The 16,279-nt window shown below is 41.2% G+C and overlaps 2 protein-coding genes across 2 annotated transcripts in view; one reads left to right on the forward strand and one right to left on the reverse strand.

Annotated features, from left to right (window-relative positions):
* Positions 1 to 16,279, forward strand: part of GTF2F2 (general transcription factor IIF subunit 2) — a 126,083-nt gene that overhangs the window by 42,384 nt on the left and 67,420 nt on the right. The gene's annotated exons all lie outside the window — the stretch shown is intronic.
* KCTD4 (potassium channel tetramerization domain containing 4) overlaps positions 13,909 to 16,279 on the reverse strand; it is an 8,121-nt gene continuing 5,750 nt past the window's right edge. The window contains 1 exon segment of the mRNA XM_019650346.1: positions 13,909 to 15,550. Coding sequence (XP_019505891.1) covers positions 14,575 to 15,354 — 780 coding nt within the window. The 5' untranslated portion in view covers positions 15,355 to 15,550 and the 3' untranslated portion in view covers positions 13,909 to 14,574.

The following is a 16,279-nucleotide window of genomic DNA, read 5'->3' on the forward strand; positions in this document are numbered from 1 at the left end:
TAAAGAAATTGATCAAGAATAATAGAGAAACCAATTTCATTTAAGTTGAGTTTAAGATAAATCTTTTGACAGCTGTCAATTTATATGCTTTAATACAAAATGACTTAGTGAACATTTTTAAGTTCTGAAGTAAAATCTCATTTTTTTTTTAAGATTTTATTGGGGAGTTGGGGGAGGGGAACAGCACTGGGGAATCGGGAACAGACAAGTTGCTGTCCTTTTGTTCTTCAGTCTAGTTGTTGGAGGACGTCGCTTCACTGGCCCATGTAGGTATTATTGCACTTTTCCCGGCTGAGGCAGATGGTCGCCGGCCACTGGACGGCCACTCATGGCGGCTCTTGGCAGCTCACACCGGCTGCCCACCGCTCACGCTGGCTGCCAGCCACACATGGTAGCTTTTGGCAACCCACTGCAGGAGGGGCTGCAGCCTATGCCGTCGCCAGCGACTCATGGCAGCCCAGCTCCAGGTCAAGCTGTTGTTCACCATCTTAGCTGTAGAGGGCGCAGAGTCACTGGCCCTCATGTGGGATCCGAACCGGGGCCCTACTGCTCAGAGCTGGCGTCCCAAGCCAGCTCGTAACCAACGCGCCACTCGGCCGGCCCTAAAATCTCATTCTTGCATGTCCTCACCCGCTGTTAGAAACAGACACCTGTGGCCTGGTCAGAGGTGCAGCAGCACTGACAGAGCCAGCTTACTCTGAAAGGCTGCTGTGTTTGAAAAGAAATCCAGCTAACACCTTTCTTTAAAGAACTCTTATGTATATGCATAACTCCACAGTTTCTGGCTATACTGTATCATTAGCTATTCCAAAAGTGGAAGGAAAAACTCTCCAGACACATACTGTTTTGTGTTTTTTTGGGGGTTTACTCTAAAAGAGCCTTTCTTGAGAACATTTTATGGTTGGAAGTTGCGGCTTTCTTCTCTGGCCTCTTATAGAGGAAAAAAGCACACCACCCAAGGCCGTTGGCAACACGGGTTTCTTTCAGATAATTATGCAGGAATTCCGGACAGGATCTGGCAGACTTCTGTCTCCCTGTGTAACTTGTCGTGTATCGGAGTTAAGCAGTGTCTGGAGAGGAGCACCTGTACTGTTTAGCGGAGGATGTCTGATGGCTTAGAGCCACTCTCAGTCCATCATCTTCAGCTTCTCGGTGAAGGATGATGCTTCTTATATTCCCAAGTTAGGCACAGACTCCTGTGGGTTAGGGACTCGGCATAAATGCCGTAGGTGTTCTCCATGCCCGCCCGTAACCCTTCAGCCGTCCCCATTTCTGGGCACAGGGGCCACTTCTGAATCTCAGCATCTGTGTCTCTGCCTGACAGCATTCTCTGTTGGCAGCTACTCCGGCCACCTGGAGGGCAGGTCACATCTGCCAGGAGTTGGTGGGTAGACACGCAGCTCCCTAGGGTACCTGGGCACATGTTCCACACCGTCCTCCAGCGTTTGGCAGCTTAGGCAACAGTTGTCCCCAGCGGCACACAGCTCGTACCTGTTTTCTAAACTCAGCTCTGTATCGACTTCTTTTCCCTCTCTGTCTCCTTTCCCCTGTTCTCTTCCAGTCTTCTGGGATCACCTCGCAAATAAACTACGTGAATGTTAAAACCTCGTCTCAGAGCCAGCTTCTGCCTTGTCTTGAGAGCTGACGTGTATCAGCCTTCTCTCTCGAGTGTCTGCATCCAAATGATTTTCAACCCTAATGTGATTCCTGCACGTAAAGCATCCTGTAATAGACCCAGACAGCCTAAGGCAGCGGTTCAGGTAGATTTTCAGTAGGAAGCCAACGTGCAGTTTCAGGGCACACCACTTTTCTGTGGCTGGGCCACTGCAAACCCTGCCTGTTTCTGCCACTGCCCCAGAGCTGCCCTCCACAGAACATTCCGACCGTCATCTTCCGCAGCCGTCTCTGCCCCCACCCTGTGTGGTTGACTACATGGCCGCTGCCGTCACTGGGCTTTCATTACAGTCTCCCCTCAGTCCCGCGGGGAAACACGTCCCTTTCATCCCTACCCTTCTCTTCATTTGGACTTCTCCAGTTCCGCCATGAACCGTCGTCACGACCTCAAGAAGGTTCCCTCAGATCCTCTTTGGTACTTCAGCCCCTAGTCTTTCAGATAGACATGTTTTCTATATTCTCCAGCTTTTAGAAATAACTACTTAGAAGCCATTAGAATAGAATTTCCTCAGGAAGACTGTTGCAAGGGAAAAAATTCTGTATGCACAGTACCTCATTAGCTGGAAAAAGCTATCATTTGTTGGAAACAGTTTCATTTCAAGACTATAAAATTCATGAAAATAACTCAAATAAATTAACTGCATCACTGATTCAACTGACATTCATTTTCCACAAAAGCCTTTACTTCTAAGTCTTGTCAGGAAAAAAATATTAAAAGATATTAAGTGGGAGAAAGAAAAATTAATTGGAACCTGTGTAAAAGTTTACCAGACTGTGTGTCTCACAAAGATAACCGTAGTCTGTTCCTGTTAAAAAGGAAAAAAAATTTTTTTTAAAGATTTTATTGGGGAATTGGGGGAAGGGGAACAGACAAGTTGCTGTCCTTTTGTTCTTCAGTCTAGTTGTGGAGGACGTTGCTTCACTGGCCCAAGTTGGCACCATCATTGTGCTCTTCCCAGGCGAGACAGATCAGTCGTAGGCTTCTGGACGGCGCTCACCGCAGCTGCTGGCCACTCACGCTGGCTGCTGGCTACACACGGTAGCCCATGGCAACCCGCTGCAGCAGGGGCTGCAGCCTATGCCATGGCCAGTGACTCACGGCAGCCCAGCTCCAGGTCGAGCTGTTGTTCAGCATCTTAGTTGTAGAGGGCAGTGTCAGTGGGATCCGAACCGGGGCCCTCTGGCATCACAAGCCAGCTCTTAACCAACACGCCACTCGGCCGGCCCAAGAAAATTTTTTTAAATGAAGTTTATGTTTCAATATTGCAATATTTCTAAATACTGGTTGTGTCCACTATAAGACCTTTGCTTGAAAGTTAAAAAATAATCTATATTAGGAAGAAACCAAAGTTATTCAGGACATATAAGAGATTAGTATAGAAAATTCAATATTGAATCCATAAATTAAAAATCGGAGCACAGCTGCCAGTGTTTTATATTTTGATCAGAGTGGTGGTTACATGGATGTATTCACTTTATGAAAATTTATTAAATCTATAAACTTATGATTTGTGTACTTTTCTTAAATGTAGGCTCTATTTCAATAAAAATATTAACAAAGAAAGAAAGCAAAGCACAAGAAGAATACACATTTTTCATAAAAAACATTAACCAGATCTCTTAGTTGGTTCAAAAAATTAGATCACAGGGATTAAATCACATTGTATTAGTTTGCTAGGGCTGCTGTAACAAAATACCACGGACTGGGTGGTTTACACAACAATTTTGTTTTCTCACACTTCTGGAGACTAGAACGAAGTCCAAGATCAAGGTGCCGGCATCTTTGGTTTCTTCTGAGGCCTCTCTCCTGGGCGTGCAGACGGCTGCCCTCTGGCTGCCTCTTTACGCGGTGGGTGGTCATCCTCCTGTGCTCATGCACCTCTGCTGTGTCTCTGTGTGACCAAGCCGTTTCTTAGAAGGACACCAGACCTACTGGATTAGGGCTCACCCTCACTGTAGAGTTACAGTGTACTGTTCCTGTCTTGGTTGGGATTTGTCCTGAAGCTGACCCTGTGAGTTATAAGACATTTGCCTGAGAACCTGAGAATGACCGCAGTACAAGGTCACGTCAGTCCCGTTGTCCTTGTGTCACTGGGGAGTAGTACATGCATGGCTACTTCGGCCAATGGACTTTTTTTTACTGGCTTAATTTATAGAATTAGAAATTCAACAGCAGAGACTAATGCAGTGTTTATGTTTCCCAGATATAATTTAGGATGCAAAGCACTGTGATGCACTATCTAAAAAGTAAGTGTAGCCTATAAATAGTTATCATTTGTACAGTGCTTTACAGACTTCTCTCGCAGTTGTCACATGATCCTTAATTCTGGGAGGAACAATAAACGCGAGATGATTTGAGCAGATTGAATTTGACCATCGATGACCAGATTGTTATTATACTAAGAACCAAATAGTTTGAAGAGACACGCAGTTTCTGTCCTCCAGTTAGTCTAAAAGGGGGTGGAAGGGAGAGGTTTCGTGGGAGCAAAAGAGAGGAAGCAGCCCTTAATCCTGGATGGGTGAGAAGTGGCAAGACCTGAAGTGTAAGTGAGGGGCCTGCCTTAAGCCCGCAAAGCGTGCATGTCGCGTACAGAAAAAGCACATGCAGACATTTGCGAGCACGATGGTTCAGGCCACTGCCAGAGTGTGAAGGATGAGTCGTGGAGTGAGGAGACATGGGCCAGATGTGTGTGAATCCAGCTCTGATGCTGTCTGCTCCCCCTCGTCTGATAACGGGACGTGGTAGCTCCTGACAATGCGAATCTTGGTGAAAACGTTTTGGGAGCATTGAGGGTGGGCAGCGTCCTCACAGTGCAGGGGCTGGGGCTTGTGTGCCGAGAATCCCAAAGACTGAACAGAGCTGCAAAAGTAGAGGTTTGGGGGAAGGGCTGGAGATAAGTAATATAGCTCTGTTCTGATTCTTTGCACGCTGTATTCTGGAAAATTTATTTTTCCTAGATTGCAGCTCAGTAAAGCTTTCTTCAGTTGTGTGTGATCTGCCATTTAACCTTATCCAGTGAGGTTTAAATTTTACTTATTATATTTTTTATTTCTAGATGTCCTCTTTGGTTCTTTTTTGAATTCATGACTGTTCCTTCTACAGGGATAGAGAAATGGTTGGCAGTTATCTTCAGAGACAATCTACCACAGCCACGTTAAGCCGGGTTCAAGGCTTGACGTGTCTCTGATAGGGTAGCCAGTGGATTGAAACTAGGTGACTGTTAGGGTGACCATGTAACTTACCATCCAAACTGAAACATTTGTGATAGTGAAAAGGAGTGTTATAAACTATATACTGTGTCGGCAAACTAGGATCTGTGGTCATCCTAGTTACAGTTCATCAGGGATTTTCCAGGTCCTGTTTACCCTCAGGGGGTATACTCCTTTGGGTTTTTTGTTTTGTTTTGTTTTTTAAGGTAAAGAACCCCTGTTAGGCTTTCCACATGTGCAGGCTTGGTCTGGACTTTGAGTTCTGCTCTCCCCGCGTTCCACCCCCTTCCCCACAAACAAAGCCTTGAGAGACTGTCTACACAAAGGGTCTCTTTTGGATTGGCCCATGACCTCAGGGATTCTTGTTTTCCCAATATTTGGAGCTTGGTGATTACTTATCATCTTGTGGTCTTTTTGATACTCTGAAGATTTTATACAGCCTTCATAGTCGTTTTCAGTGGTAGATATGATCTAAATAACCTAGCCCACCATTATAGGGAATAGGAACAAGTATAGTTAATTTACTTGAAGTAACAGAAGAAAGAGAACTGAACGAATTGTTGAATATCCAATAAATATTTCTTTTCCACAAGAAATAAAGAATTGTTAAGTTGAGGGTGGGGGGTGTGGATGCGAGGGAGGAGGAGTTAAGGAATTGGAGTCATGGTTTTTTTAACTACAGGTTTCATTTTTTGACAATCTGTTGATCCTCTGTTATAAAAAATTAGGACGTTATTTTCCTGAAACCACAATTCCTCAATTTTTATTCATTGTATTTTTCACGTTATCAAGATTTTAAAGGTTAACATTTTGTTCTACAGCTAATTCCCCTGCTGTTTAACCTTAGGATTAATTTTAAATAAATTTGTACTTCTAGTCTTGTAATCATGCCATCTTATTCCTGAATTATTGATTTTCATCTATCCCTTCATTGTCTAGATTTCAACATTAGAATGTTGAAATTCCTTTTTCTTTTCAAAAAAGGTCCATGGGTGACTTTTACAAAATATTCATTTTCTTTTCATCTTCATTATAGAATTTTAGTCTCCATTTTAGACTCAGTGTTTTGTGTCTATTTTAGAGATATAGTTATAATTTTTTATATATAGAGAATGAATAATATATCTTATATAGAGTTAATTTCCTCACAGTTCTGGGCGATTAATAAATGTTTATTTTTAAGCCAACTGTACACTAAATGCTTCTGTAGAATTGATTTACTTATTGAACCATACTTTTCTTTTCTCTCCTCTCCAAACTTCCTGTCTTTATTTCCTTTGATGTCAAAATCTAATTTTTAATACATACATTTTGTCTTAATTATAAGCTCTGATTTAATTTGGTCAGTATTGCTTATAGCATGTAAAAAATGATTGCTCATTTTAGTTTTCTCTAGTGTGTATGTTTAGTGAAATGGATTTTTTTTAAGATTTTATTGGGGAATCGGGGAAGGGGAACAAACAAGTTGTTGTCCTTTTGTTCTTCAGTCTAGTTGTGGAGGACGTCGCTTCACTGACCCCATGTTGGTATTATCATTGCGCTCTTCCTGAGTGAGGCAGATCAGTTGCCGGCCACTGGACGGCCACTCACGCCAGCTGCCGGCCACTCATGCTGGCTGCCGGCCACTCACGGTAGCTTATGGAAGCCCACTGCAGCTCCACTGCAGCCCACACCTTTGCCGGCCACTCACAGCAGCCCAGCTCCAGGTCGAGCTGTTGTTCACCATCTTAGCTGTAGAGGGCGCAGCGTCACTGGCCCTCATGTGGGATCCNCCAGGTCGAGCTGTTGTTCACCATCTTAGCTGTAGAGGGCGCAGCGTCACTGGCCCTCATGTGGGATCCGAACCAGGGCCCTGCTGCTCAGAGCTGGCAGCCCAAGCCAACTCTTAACCAACGCGCCACTCGGCTGGCCCTTGAATTGTTATTTTTGCAGGCTTATATAATTGAGGCCCATTAATTGCCTTAATGCATTGCTTTAATCTTTTATTCAATAAAAATTATTTAATTAAACTTTCATGTATCTCTTATTGTTTTCTTCAGAAGGGTGTAGTGACATGCCGACAGCATGACTTTTTCTTTAAAAGAAGTGTATTTTTGTGCTGGTCAATTACCCATCTCTTAAGTAGTACTTGCCATAAATAGTCATAAAAAACAAAAGTGATATTCATATATCTGGCGTCAGTTCTCTTCATATACCCCCCTTCTCACTGGCTGCCTCAGAATGAAAGGGCCACACATTTCAACTAACTGCAGCTTGCAGTTTATTTTTTTATTCATAGTAGTTTTAAGGAACTTCATTGTTATTACTCTAAAATAATACTTCAGCATGAAAAAAAGCTTGGCCCAGAGAGGTTTGGGGGGAATCCTTGAACGAATAGCCAAGAGTGTTTTAAATGTGTCAACCTCTAACATATATAAACATTTCTTCCTAATGTTCTTAAAAACAGAATCATATTTACATTATAAAGTTGTTTGAACACTGTTTTACATAGATGGAGTTAAAGGGAGAATTTGGGGATTCTGCAGTATTTGAGAGTGGGTTCTAGAACCTGACTTGACTGATGAATTAAAATCCTCCTCAGTCTTTCAGGAGCTTGGAAACCTTAGACACTTGTTTTTTTCTTTTTTCTGAACTTCAGTTTTTTCACTTGTAAATTAGACATAGCAATAACAAAAGTGCCTGGCTCTAGTTAATGCTCAGTAAATAGTAGTGACCAGTTTATTCTTTATTTTACTCTGTTATTTTTATGTTTATTGTTGTTGTTGTTCATGTGTAATCTGAGCCCCTAACTGTGAGGGCTAGGATTTTGAACAGAGATGAGCAATCAACTAAAGGTAAGGAAGGGCCTTCAGCTACAAAGACAGTTTTAAATAATTGCCCGGTGTATACATGTTTTTAAAATACGGGTCTCAGAAAATGAACTGCTTGTATGACTTACCACAGAATTTAAAAGGAATCTATCATTAATGTGAAGCCAAGCAGAAGATATTATTAGCAGCTTTAGTGAGGTGGGTGTTCAGTCCAGAGTGATTGACCAAGCACTGCCAGTGGGCCTGTGCTTCTCTTTTTGATTTTAGAAGAGCTTGGTAGGGAATAGGTTAGCAGGCATCTTGCCTGAGTGCTTTAGCATAAGAACAATTCTCTGGGTCTTCATCCTGTTTGATTAATACACTCCCTGTAAATGACTAGAAGCTGAAAGATGCCTGGGTTCCAAGGCAGCAGGCGGGGCTCTCAAACTGTGCTGGTCATGGTTGGCATCTTTCATTTATTAGTTTGCCAGTTTTCAAAACACTTTTTCCTTCCAATGGACTCTTCTACATGTGTATTCTCGTGTTTACGTCTTCTAATGATTTATAAATAATTTGCCTCCCAGGTGGCTGTCTAAAATAAGATTTTAAGCAACAGTAACTATCTTTTAAACCCGTGTAATACAAAAACAATGAGTACTTATTTAGAAGTAAATATAAAGAAATCTTTCTGTGGATGAGTGGGTATTGCCTCTTAAAGGATCATCAGATTCTGGTTATAGAACCAGAAAAACTCACCTACCAGTTTTCTTCGGGTCGCTTTTGATTTGGTTTTTTTGAAGTATGTGAGCTTTAGCACCGGTGCCGCAGTATTTTCACTTCAGTGTAAGAAGCCAGCAGTCGTTCTTCTTGATCCTTCTGTTGGTATGTTCTTGGTGGGAAATGTCTAGTTATTTGAGTAGTTTACCACAAGCTTATTTGTGTAGAGACCTGAAGGTAATAATACTAGCTATTTAGGGAACAGACAGCTGCCATGCTGCCTAAGGCCCCAGACCCCGCTCTCTGTCTGGGGGAAGCTTCTTAGGTAACTTTCTTCATTTATCCCTTATTCTTTCTAAAATTTGGCCACGTCTGTCTTCTGGCTTCACCAGTGCAGGTTTTCAGGCTCCGTTTCCGTTTCCTAGTTTTCTTCACTCCCCATAAAAAGGCCCAAACAGCATACCCCAGATGCTTTGGATGTAAGCATTTCTTTTTTTTTTTTCTTTTTTTTATTGGGGAATTGGGGGGATGGGAACAGTGCTGGGGAATTGGGGGAAGGAAAACAGACAAGTTGCTGTCATTTTGCTCTTCAGTCTAGTTGTGGAGGACGTTGCTTCACTGGCCCAAGTTGGCACCATCATTGCGCTCCTCCCGGGCGAGGCAGATCAGTCGCCGGCTTCTGGACGGCTGCTCACTGCGGCTGCTGGCCACTCACGCTGGCTGCTGGCTACATACGGTAGCCCATGGCAACCCTCTGCCACAGAGGATGCAGCCTACGCCGTCGCCAGGGACTCACAGCAGCCCAGCTCCAGGTTGAGCTGTTGTTCAGCATCTTAGCTGTAGAGGGCAGCGTCACTGGCCCTCGTATGTGGGATCCGAACCGGGGCCCTCTGGCATCCCAAGCCAGTTCTTAACCATCACGCCACTCGGCCGGCCCTGGATGTAAGCATTTCTAATTACGCGATACTCCAGGGAAACCGAGGGAGTTCCTGCCCTTCTCCACCAACCCTCACACCCTCCCTCACCCCAACACAAGGGAGGGGCATAGAGTACAGAAATGGACCACATCTCAGAAATTCGTGCGGTTGTTCCTTTGCCTACTTGAAATGGGTTCTCTGTCCTAGTTTTTTCTCATTTCAAACTCACCAGACTGAGCGGACCCCCTCCGTGAACTGCGGCGTACTCCAGTATTTTAAGCCAGGTCTCGACCTAGTCGAATGAGGGGAGCTGCCAACCTTCCTCAATATCATCCTGCCTGATTTCAAGGCCCGAGTCCTCTGCCAAGTCGCTCACTGAGTTCTCAGTGTCTGATCTGAAGGAGATGTCACACGGTGGTTAAGGCCTGACACTTGGGAGGCTGCAAGTTGCTTTGTGGGTCCATTTCCTCATCTATAAAAGGGGCTCTACCCACTTCTCTGTTAGGATTGACGACAAGCATTCCGAAATAGCAGTGAATTAAACATATTTTTCTTCTGTGTAAAGGGAATTCCGAGGTAATAAGTCAGGCCTGTATGGCGACTCCATGGTTTTCAGCAGCGGTCGGCCATCATTAGTAGTTTGTGGCTTTCATCCTCACGGTGACGCAGGATGACTTCTGCAGGCACAGCCACACGTACACACCCCAGGCGGCAAGACAGGTGGCAGGGCAACGCCAAGGGTCCCCGGGCTTGGAAACCCTTTACAGGAGGACCACAGCCCAAATCACACCCTGTGAGTTTTGCTTTATTCCGTTGGTCAGAACTTTGTACTGGGCCACACACCTAGCATCCACAGAACACTGGGAAATACAGGTTCTTATTTGTACAGCTGCCACACGAAATCAGGGTTCAGTTCCCACCAAATACGAGCAGGCTGCGTATAGGATAACGGGCAGCCTGGGCAGCTCGCCTTGGAGGAGGCAGTGCATGGGAAGGACCTAGCGCTGCACTGCTGCCCAGGGGCACCTCAGTGAGTGCCTGCATTTTCTGCTAAAAGCTCCGGGTGCCAGCACCTCCCACCTTTTCTTACTCCCTCCTACCCATTCATATACTTTCCCAGGGAAGTGTCCTTTGTAACATCCTAATTCCTGAAACTCCGAATAACAACCAGAGATGCTTTCTTTGAAGGGAAGAGGTGGTGAATAGTGGTTGTTCCCTTGTTGGGAAACCATTAATTTTTGTAGAAGAGGTTTCAGCTGTTTTACTTCATTAACAATTGTTAACATTGGTGGAGTTGATATGTCTCTTTTTACTTTGATTTTTAAATTCTCACCTGATTTTCTTGCCCACTGCCTTAAACCAAAAAGACCATGGTTTTGGTACATATTCATTTTATAAAAGATAAAGATAATTAAAATTCTACTTAAAAATGTTTTATTACATCCTTTAGACACATTTAAAATCTTAGTGTGATGAAGAATGTAGACTGGGAATGAATTGACTTAATGCATAGTCTTTGGCTTCACTGAACACCTCAGTGTTAGCTGTTACATTTTTATATCTAACTGTTATTTTTCTATATACCCGTCATCTAGTGAATTTTACAATATACAATTTTTATAGAATAGTAAGATACAGTGTTAACTTTAATATATGGTACAGTATTAAACATGCTTTTGTTAGAAGTTCTCCATTCTGTTCATGTCTAAATTGAAAGTCAAATTAATGTAAATGTGTGTTTTTGTGCCTGTTATTCATGGTTATGTCAGGAGGATACCTTTACACTGGATAAGATGATAACCAGTGCTTATTGGAAGTCAGTGGTGGGCGAGGCACTTTTCATATCATGTATCATTTCTACCCTGGTGAAAACTCTATCAACTAAGCATTATTATCTCCATTTCACTAGGAGGATGTTGACGTTCAAAGAAGCTCAGAATCTTGCTGACAGGCATGTAAGCAAGTTAGTGGAAGTTGATTGAACTTGAACCCAGGTCAGACTCCAGAGCCCCGTTTGTTTCCGTGTGCCACGTTTTTTCTTCATAGTGTCAGTTAGGTGGGCTGTACGAGCCCTGAAGCTAACCTCCTCGGCAGTTAAACTGGTGTGTGAAAACCTAGATGAGCCAACAGACAGAACTGGGGTTTTCTTTACCCTAGTGAGATGACTCAGGTCATGTTCTTTAGGTGACATGACGTGACATTTAAAATATGATTTGCTTTCCCCAAATCTAGGTTTTCACTCAACAGTTTAAGAGTTCCTGCATTGTGAGATTTTTTTCAAGTGAGGCAAACCTGTATTTGGGTGTTCTGTAATCAGCACATACGTCGTGAATGCCTGTTTTATACCAGGTTCTAGGTGTTAGAGATATCTGGGGCCTGCAGACGCAGACATGGTCCCTGCTCATTCTGGAACTAGTCTACCTGCGTTTCAAGGCTTGGTCCCCCCATTTACCTCCTAATAACTGTGTGTTCTTAGCGGGCTTCTTAGCCCTCTGGGCCTGTTTCTTCACCTGTAAGAAGGAAAGAATAATAGTGCCTTTCTTAGGGTCAGCCTGAGGATTCATTGAGATAATGTATGTTCGTAGCATGGTATCTGCCATGTTATAAAACAAAAAATGTTACCTTTTATTATCATCTTAAAATAGCATTTGAAGTATAACTACTTTCTTTAAAACAATAACAAGTTCATCGGTATCATCTTCAATCTGGGATAGTAGTTGTCTTTCTTGTATTATTTGAAAAGCCTCATAAGTTTCATTTGTTCTGTGTACTGCCATATACATTTTAGAATGTAGTATACCATAAGCGATGTTTTATTTTCATATTTTAAGGACAGTGCCATAATCACTGTATGGCATAATTCCTAATACAAGAGTATATAAGTTTGGCTCATGGCAGGTATAGTAACCTACTTTTCTTACCTTTCTTCTGAGAAAGAAGGAAAAAGTCTATTCCTTGGAGGAAAGATTTGAGGAAGAAATTCTTCAGTGCAAACAAAAATATTATGACAGCTTCACTCTGACTTACAATTGGCATTTTGTATGATTTCTTGAGTTTTTTGAATGGAAAGTATTTCTAAGTATTTTTTTAAATATTAATAATAGAATTAAAAAGTAGATTTTTTTATACACTTACAACACAGATTTAGGCACTAGACTGTAAATCCAAGTGTAGGTAATTTTGAATTTTAAAAGGTACAGTTATAAGTGTAATCAATATCATCAAATTTACTTCTAGTTTATTAAATTGTTTTAGGATGTCATGATTTATCAAAAGCTTGAAAAGGAATATGATTTTTTTTAGAGACAGACATAAAAATGAATAACAGGGCTCTTTAAGTAAATGGTTTCCATCAATAATAATTTTGTTCTAACAGTTAAATTCTCATTGATGCAAAAACCTTAATTATAATACTTCTAAGGAGATTTGTTCAATTATCTCCTGTAAAAAGATATATCAGGGCTATTTTTATTATCTGTAATGAAATCCAGTTAGAGAAAATCTTGATTTGACATTAAATCACTACCGTGTTTTTAGTTACCCAAGTCCAAATGCCAAGGAAAAGTCAACTCACAAGCTGGAGACGTATATAAACAGTTCAGTTATAGTAACTGCTAAAATAGATCTTACTATTTTTTCTGTTTTCATAGTTCCTTTAAATCCTGGTTAAACCATTTTCAAGTACACAAGAGACAATTTGATGTTTTAGTACAAACAGTCTTTTTCTTGTTACACATAAAAGAAGATTGTGTAATTGATGTGGACTGTTTTGTTTTTTAATGTGGATTTTTTAAAGGACTTACTTGTATAATAGATTTTAAAAAATATTTCTTTTAGTATGTGCAGCCAACTTTTGTATTAGATGTTGTAGCTGGAAGTCAGTTGTAGTTCTGAGAATATCAGCTCTGCTGCTAATTTATTCTAAATTTATATGTGTGAGCCAACTTTTGGCATATATGCTAATTTATGTAACCTCAGTCAAGATTTTCAGAAATGTTTTGTTGAAGTTTATTAAAAGTAAGATTTAGTTACCAGTTTTAATGGTTAAATTTCAAAGGAGCAAATTTAAGATGTAATTTGTTCTTAGAATCCAAAGAAAATAAGTGGCATAGAAATGAATAGCTGCTCATTGGGAGGAAAAAATGCACACACATTTAAAGCTGAGTGAGACAGCCACATGTAAAACTTAATTTAAAAAAATAACTTCTTGTTTAGCACAAAGAAATTAAACACAACTGGATGAGTCTGAAATTTAGCACCCAAATAGGTACTGAAAAGAATCAATGAAGTTCTTTCATAAGAATAATGTTTAGTGATGCTCATTTAACATTTTTAAGCTTGAAAAATGAATAGATACTTAGGGTGATAGTGAACATGAGCTCTGGATTATTCTAATTCCATGCTGTGTTGGAGTGCAGCCTGCAGAGAAATAAATTCGCTGATTTTTGTCACTTGTAAGAACAGCCAGGGTTACTGTAGCCTGCCAGTGACTTCGTCAATGCATAATAATGTGTGAAATCATCAAGTGGTATATTTGTTTTAAAAGTGACACACGTAACTTTTTATTGAATTATTGATGCAAGCAAAGAAGCTAGTAGTGCTTTTATTTTTATTTTTTTATTTTCATCAGGCAGTTTTCTAGGAATGTTCAGCAGTATATCAATTCAGTTATAATTCTAGTATGCGGTTACAGAAACTATGAATAAGCTTTTGGTGCCTACCATTAAAAATTACATCAATAGCTTTAATACCTTCTTACAGTCTCATTTGGTTTCACTGTGCTCTGTTATAGTAGATCTGCACATCTGTTCAGCTCTCAATGGTTAATTTTACCAGTTCAGTTTCTTTGTAGATTTTTGCCATAGGTAGAAAGGATTTTAAATCTTATAACCCCTTAAAATATTTTATTACCATTTACTGAACATGAAAGGTAATGTACATGCTTGTTTATTTTGGAAGTCCCCAAGACATTCTTATTGAAAGACAGCTTAAGGAAAAATAAACAAATAGCAAAAGCATTCAGTCTTTATTTACAGTAAATAGAAGATCACTGTTTTCCTTTTGAGCATAAGAGTCCGATCAGCAGGAAACCCTGGAGAAGGACACCTTGAGCAATAGAATTTACATACCGTCAGCTCACAGTAATTGAGCAGCAGCAGGGCTCTGAGTACAGAGCTGGCTGGGCAGTTACTTGGGATGCCTTTGATGCTGTGCTTTCCCGAAGCTTGCTGGCTGCGTGCTCCCGTCTTTGTTTGTGACCCAGGTAATCACTTGATAAAATGAAGGGCATCGCTGTGAACAATTGACCCTTTGGAGCAGTCCAGGCTGGTCAGCAGCCGAAAACCACACTTTAATGCCATCATGATAGCCTCAAACTTAAGAGTTTCCAAGGTGCAGACAAAGGTGTTGTCTTCCTTTAGTACCAGTCGAGTGCCATTTTCAGACTTTATGAAGTATTTAAATTGAATGATATTTGACGATATGGAAAACTCCTCCGGAAATCCATCCAGCCTGCTTTTGGATACCAGGACAATGCGCGATTTGATTTTTGATATGAAATCCGGAGCATTACAGAAGATTCTCAGTCCTTGCGAGCGATCGTGGTTATCTGTTATTTCCAAGAAAGTGGTCTCCCTGGGTGTTAGCTGTTCTTTCTCCCACCTGGATTTCACTTCCTCCGCCAGTCCCTTGAGCTGGAAGAATTCTGCTTCTTGTGCGAGAAGTTGATTTTCTCAAAACCCTTCGGGCAGCAGAAGTTCTCCATTTCGTAGGAAGTTTAGGACATGCCTGAACAGGAGCCCATCCCTGTCTATGAAATAATGACCATCAGCATCAGACGGGCAGAGGATTTTCCCATTGACTATCCCTTCAAGGAAAGTGTCTGGGTACTTGGTCAGGGTCTGCTTCTGAGTAAGGTACAGATAGCCTCCCACGTTGAGGGTCATCAGTGGGGATTTGCAGCTCTTTCCCTGGTCAGCATCGTCCAGGCTATTGTGCTTCCCTTCATATTCCTTTTCTTTTTCTCTCCTGTTTATTTTACGCTCCATTTCTGCAGATGCTATTTCAGCTTGTTCTTCTTGGCCTTGAGATTTTTAGAAAAGAAACCCTGCCACACAAACACGCCTTTATTCAGCTCCAGCCTGGTGGTGGAATGGAAATGCTGGCAGCACCGCCTGCTCTGTCAGCTCAGCTTTGCAGTAGGTGGCGTATCAGCTATGTATGCAGGAGCTTTCTGGAGTAAGACTGGGAAAAGACAATTTGCATTTAACTGTATCAGGGAAGGAATCTGTTGTGGAAAGATGTTCATGTATATTCTTTGAAGTAATTAAAGTTACTCAGAAGAAATTGAATTTCCTCTTGGCAGTTAATCAACTACAAATGTTTGATTCTCCAGCTGAGTGTGAGCGTTTATCCATTTCTAAATATCTATTAAGTTTTACTTAATAAGAAAGGCTTAATATTGAATAACACTATCATCTTTTGGAGAATAATGTATATTTAATTAGTATCGTTTTTAAAGTACATTATCAATAGGAAAACCTAAAGAGAAAGGAACTAGGTGTATAGAATTTTTTCTCTTATAAAAAGTCACGCATTTCACAGTGGTATATGTAGTCTTTTTAGAGACCCAAATGAGAATATTGAAACCTGTTATTTGTTACATTGCACTTGAATTTAAGTGGATTTGCATGTGATTCGGATTTGGAGATCTTTAGCAAGTGGCAAGAAATTTTCTCAATGTTTTTTTAACAAAGGGCTCTATTTTATTTATTTTTCTTACCGTAGAGGTAAAAAATCAAATATACAGCCTTTGCAGTAATTATTTACATTTTTCCAGTTAAAATTTCCTGTGGAAAATTTATAAGCTTGTTTCACCATAACCTGCTTCAGTGCTGAACAAAAGAATTGGACTGATGTAGAAAATATGACTCTGTGTGTGTGTGTGTGTGTGTGTGTGTGTGTGTGTGTGTG

Source organism: Hipposideros armiger, unplaced genomic scaffold (assembly GCF_001890085.2).
Source record: "Hipposideros armiger isolate ML-2016 unplaced genomic scaffold, ASM189008v1 scaffold_139, whole genome shotgun sequence".
NCBI lineage: Eukaryota > Metazoa > Chordata > Mammalia > Chiroptera > Hipposideridae > Hipposideros > Hipposideros armiger.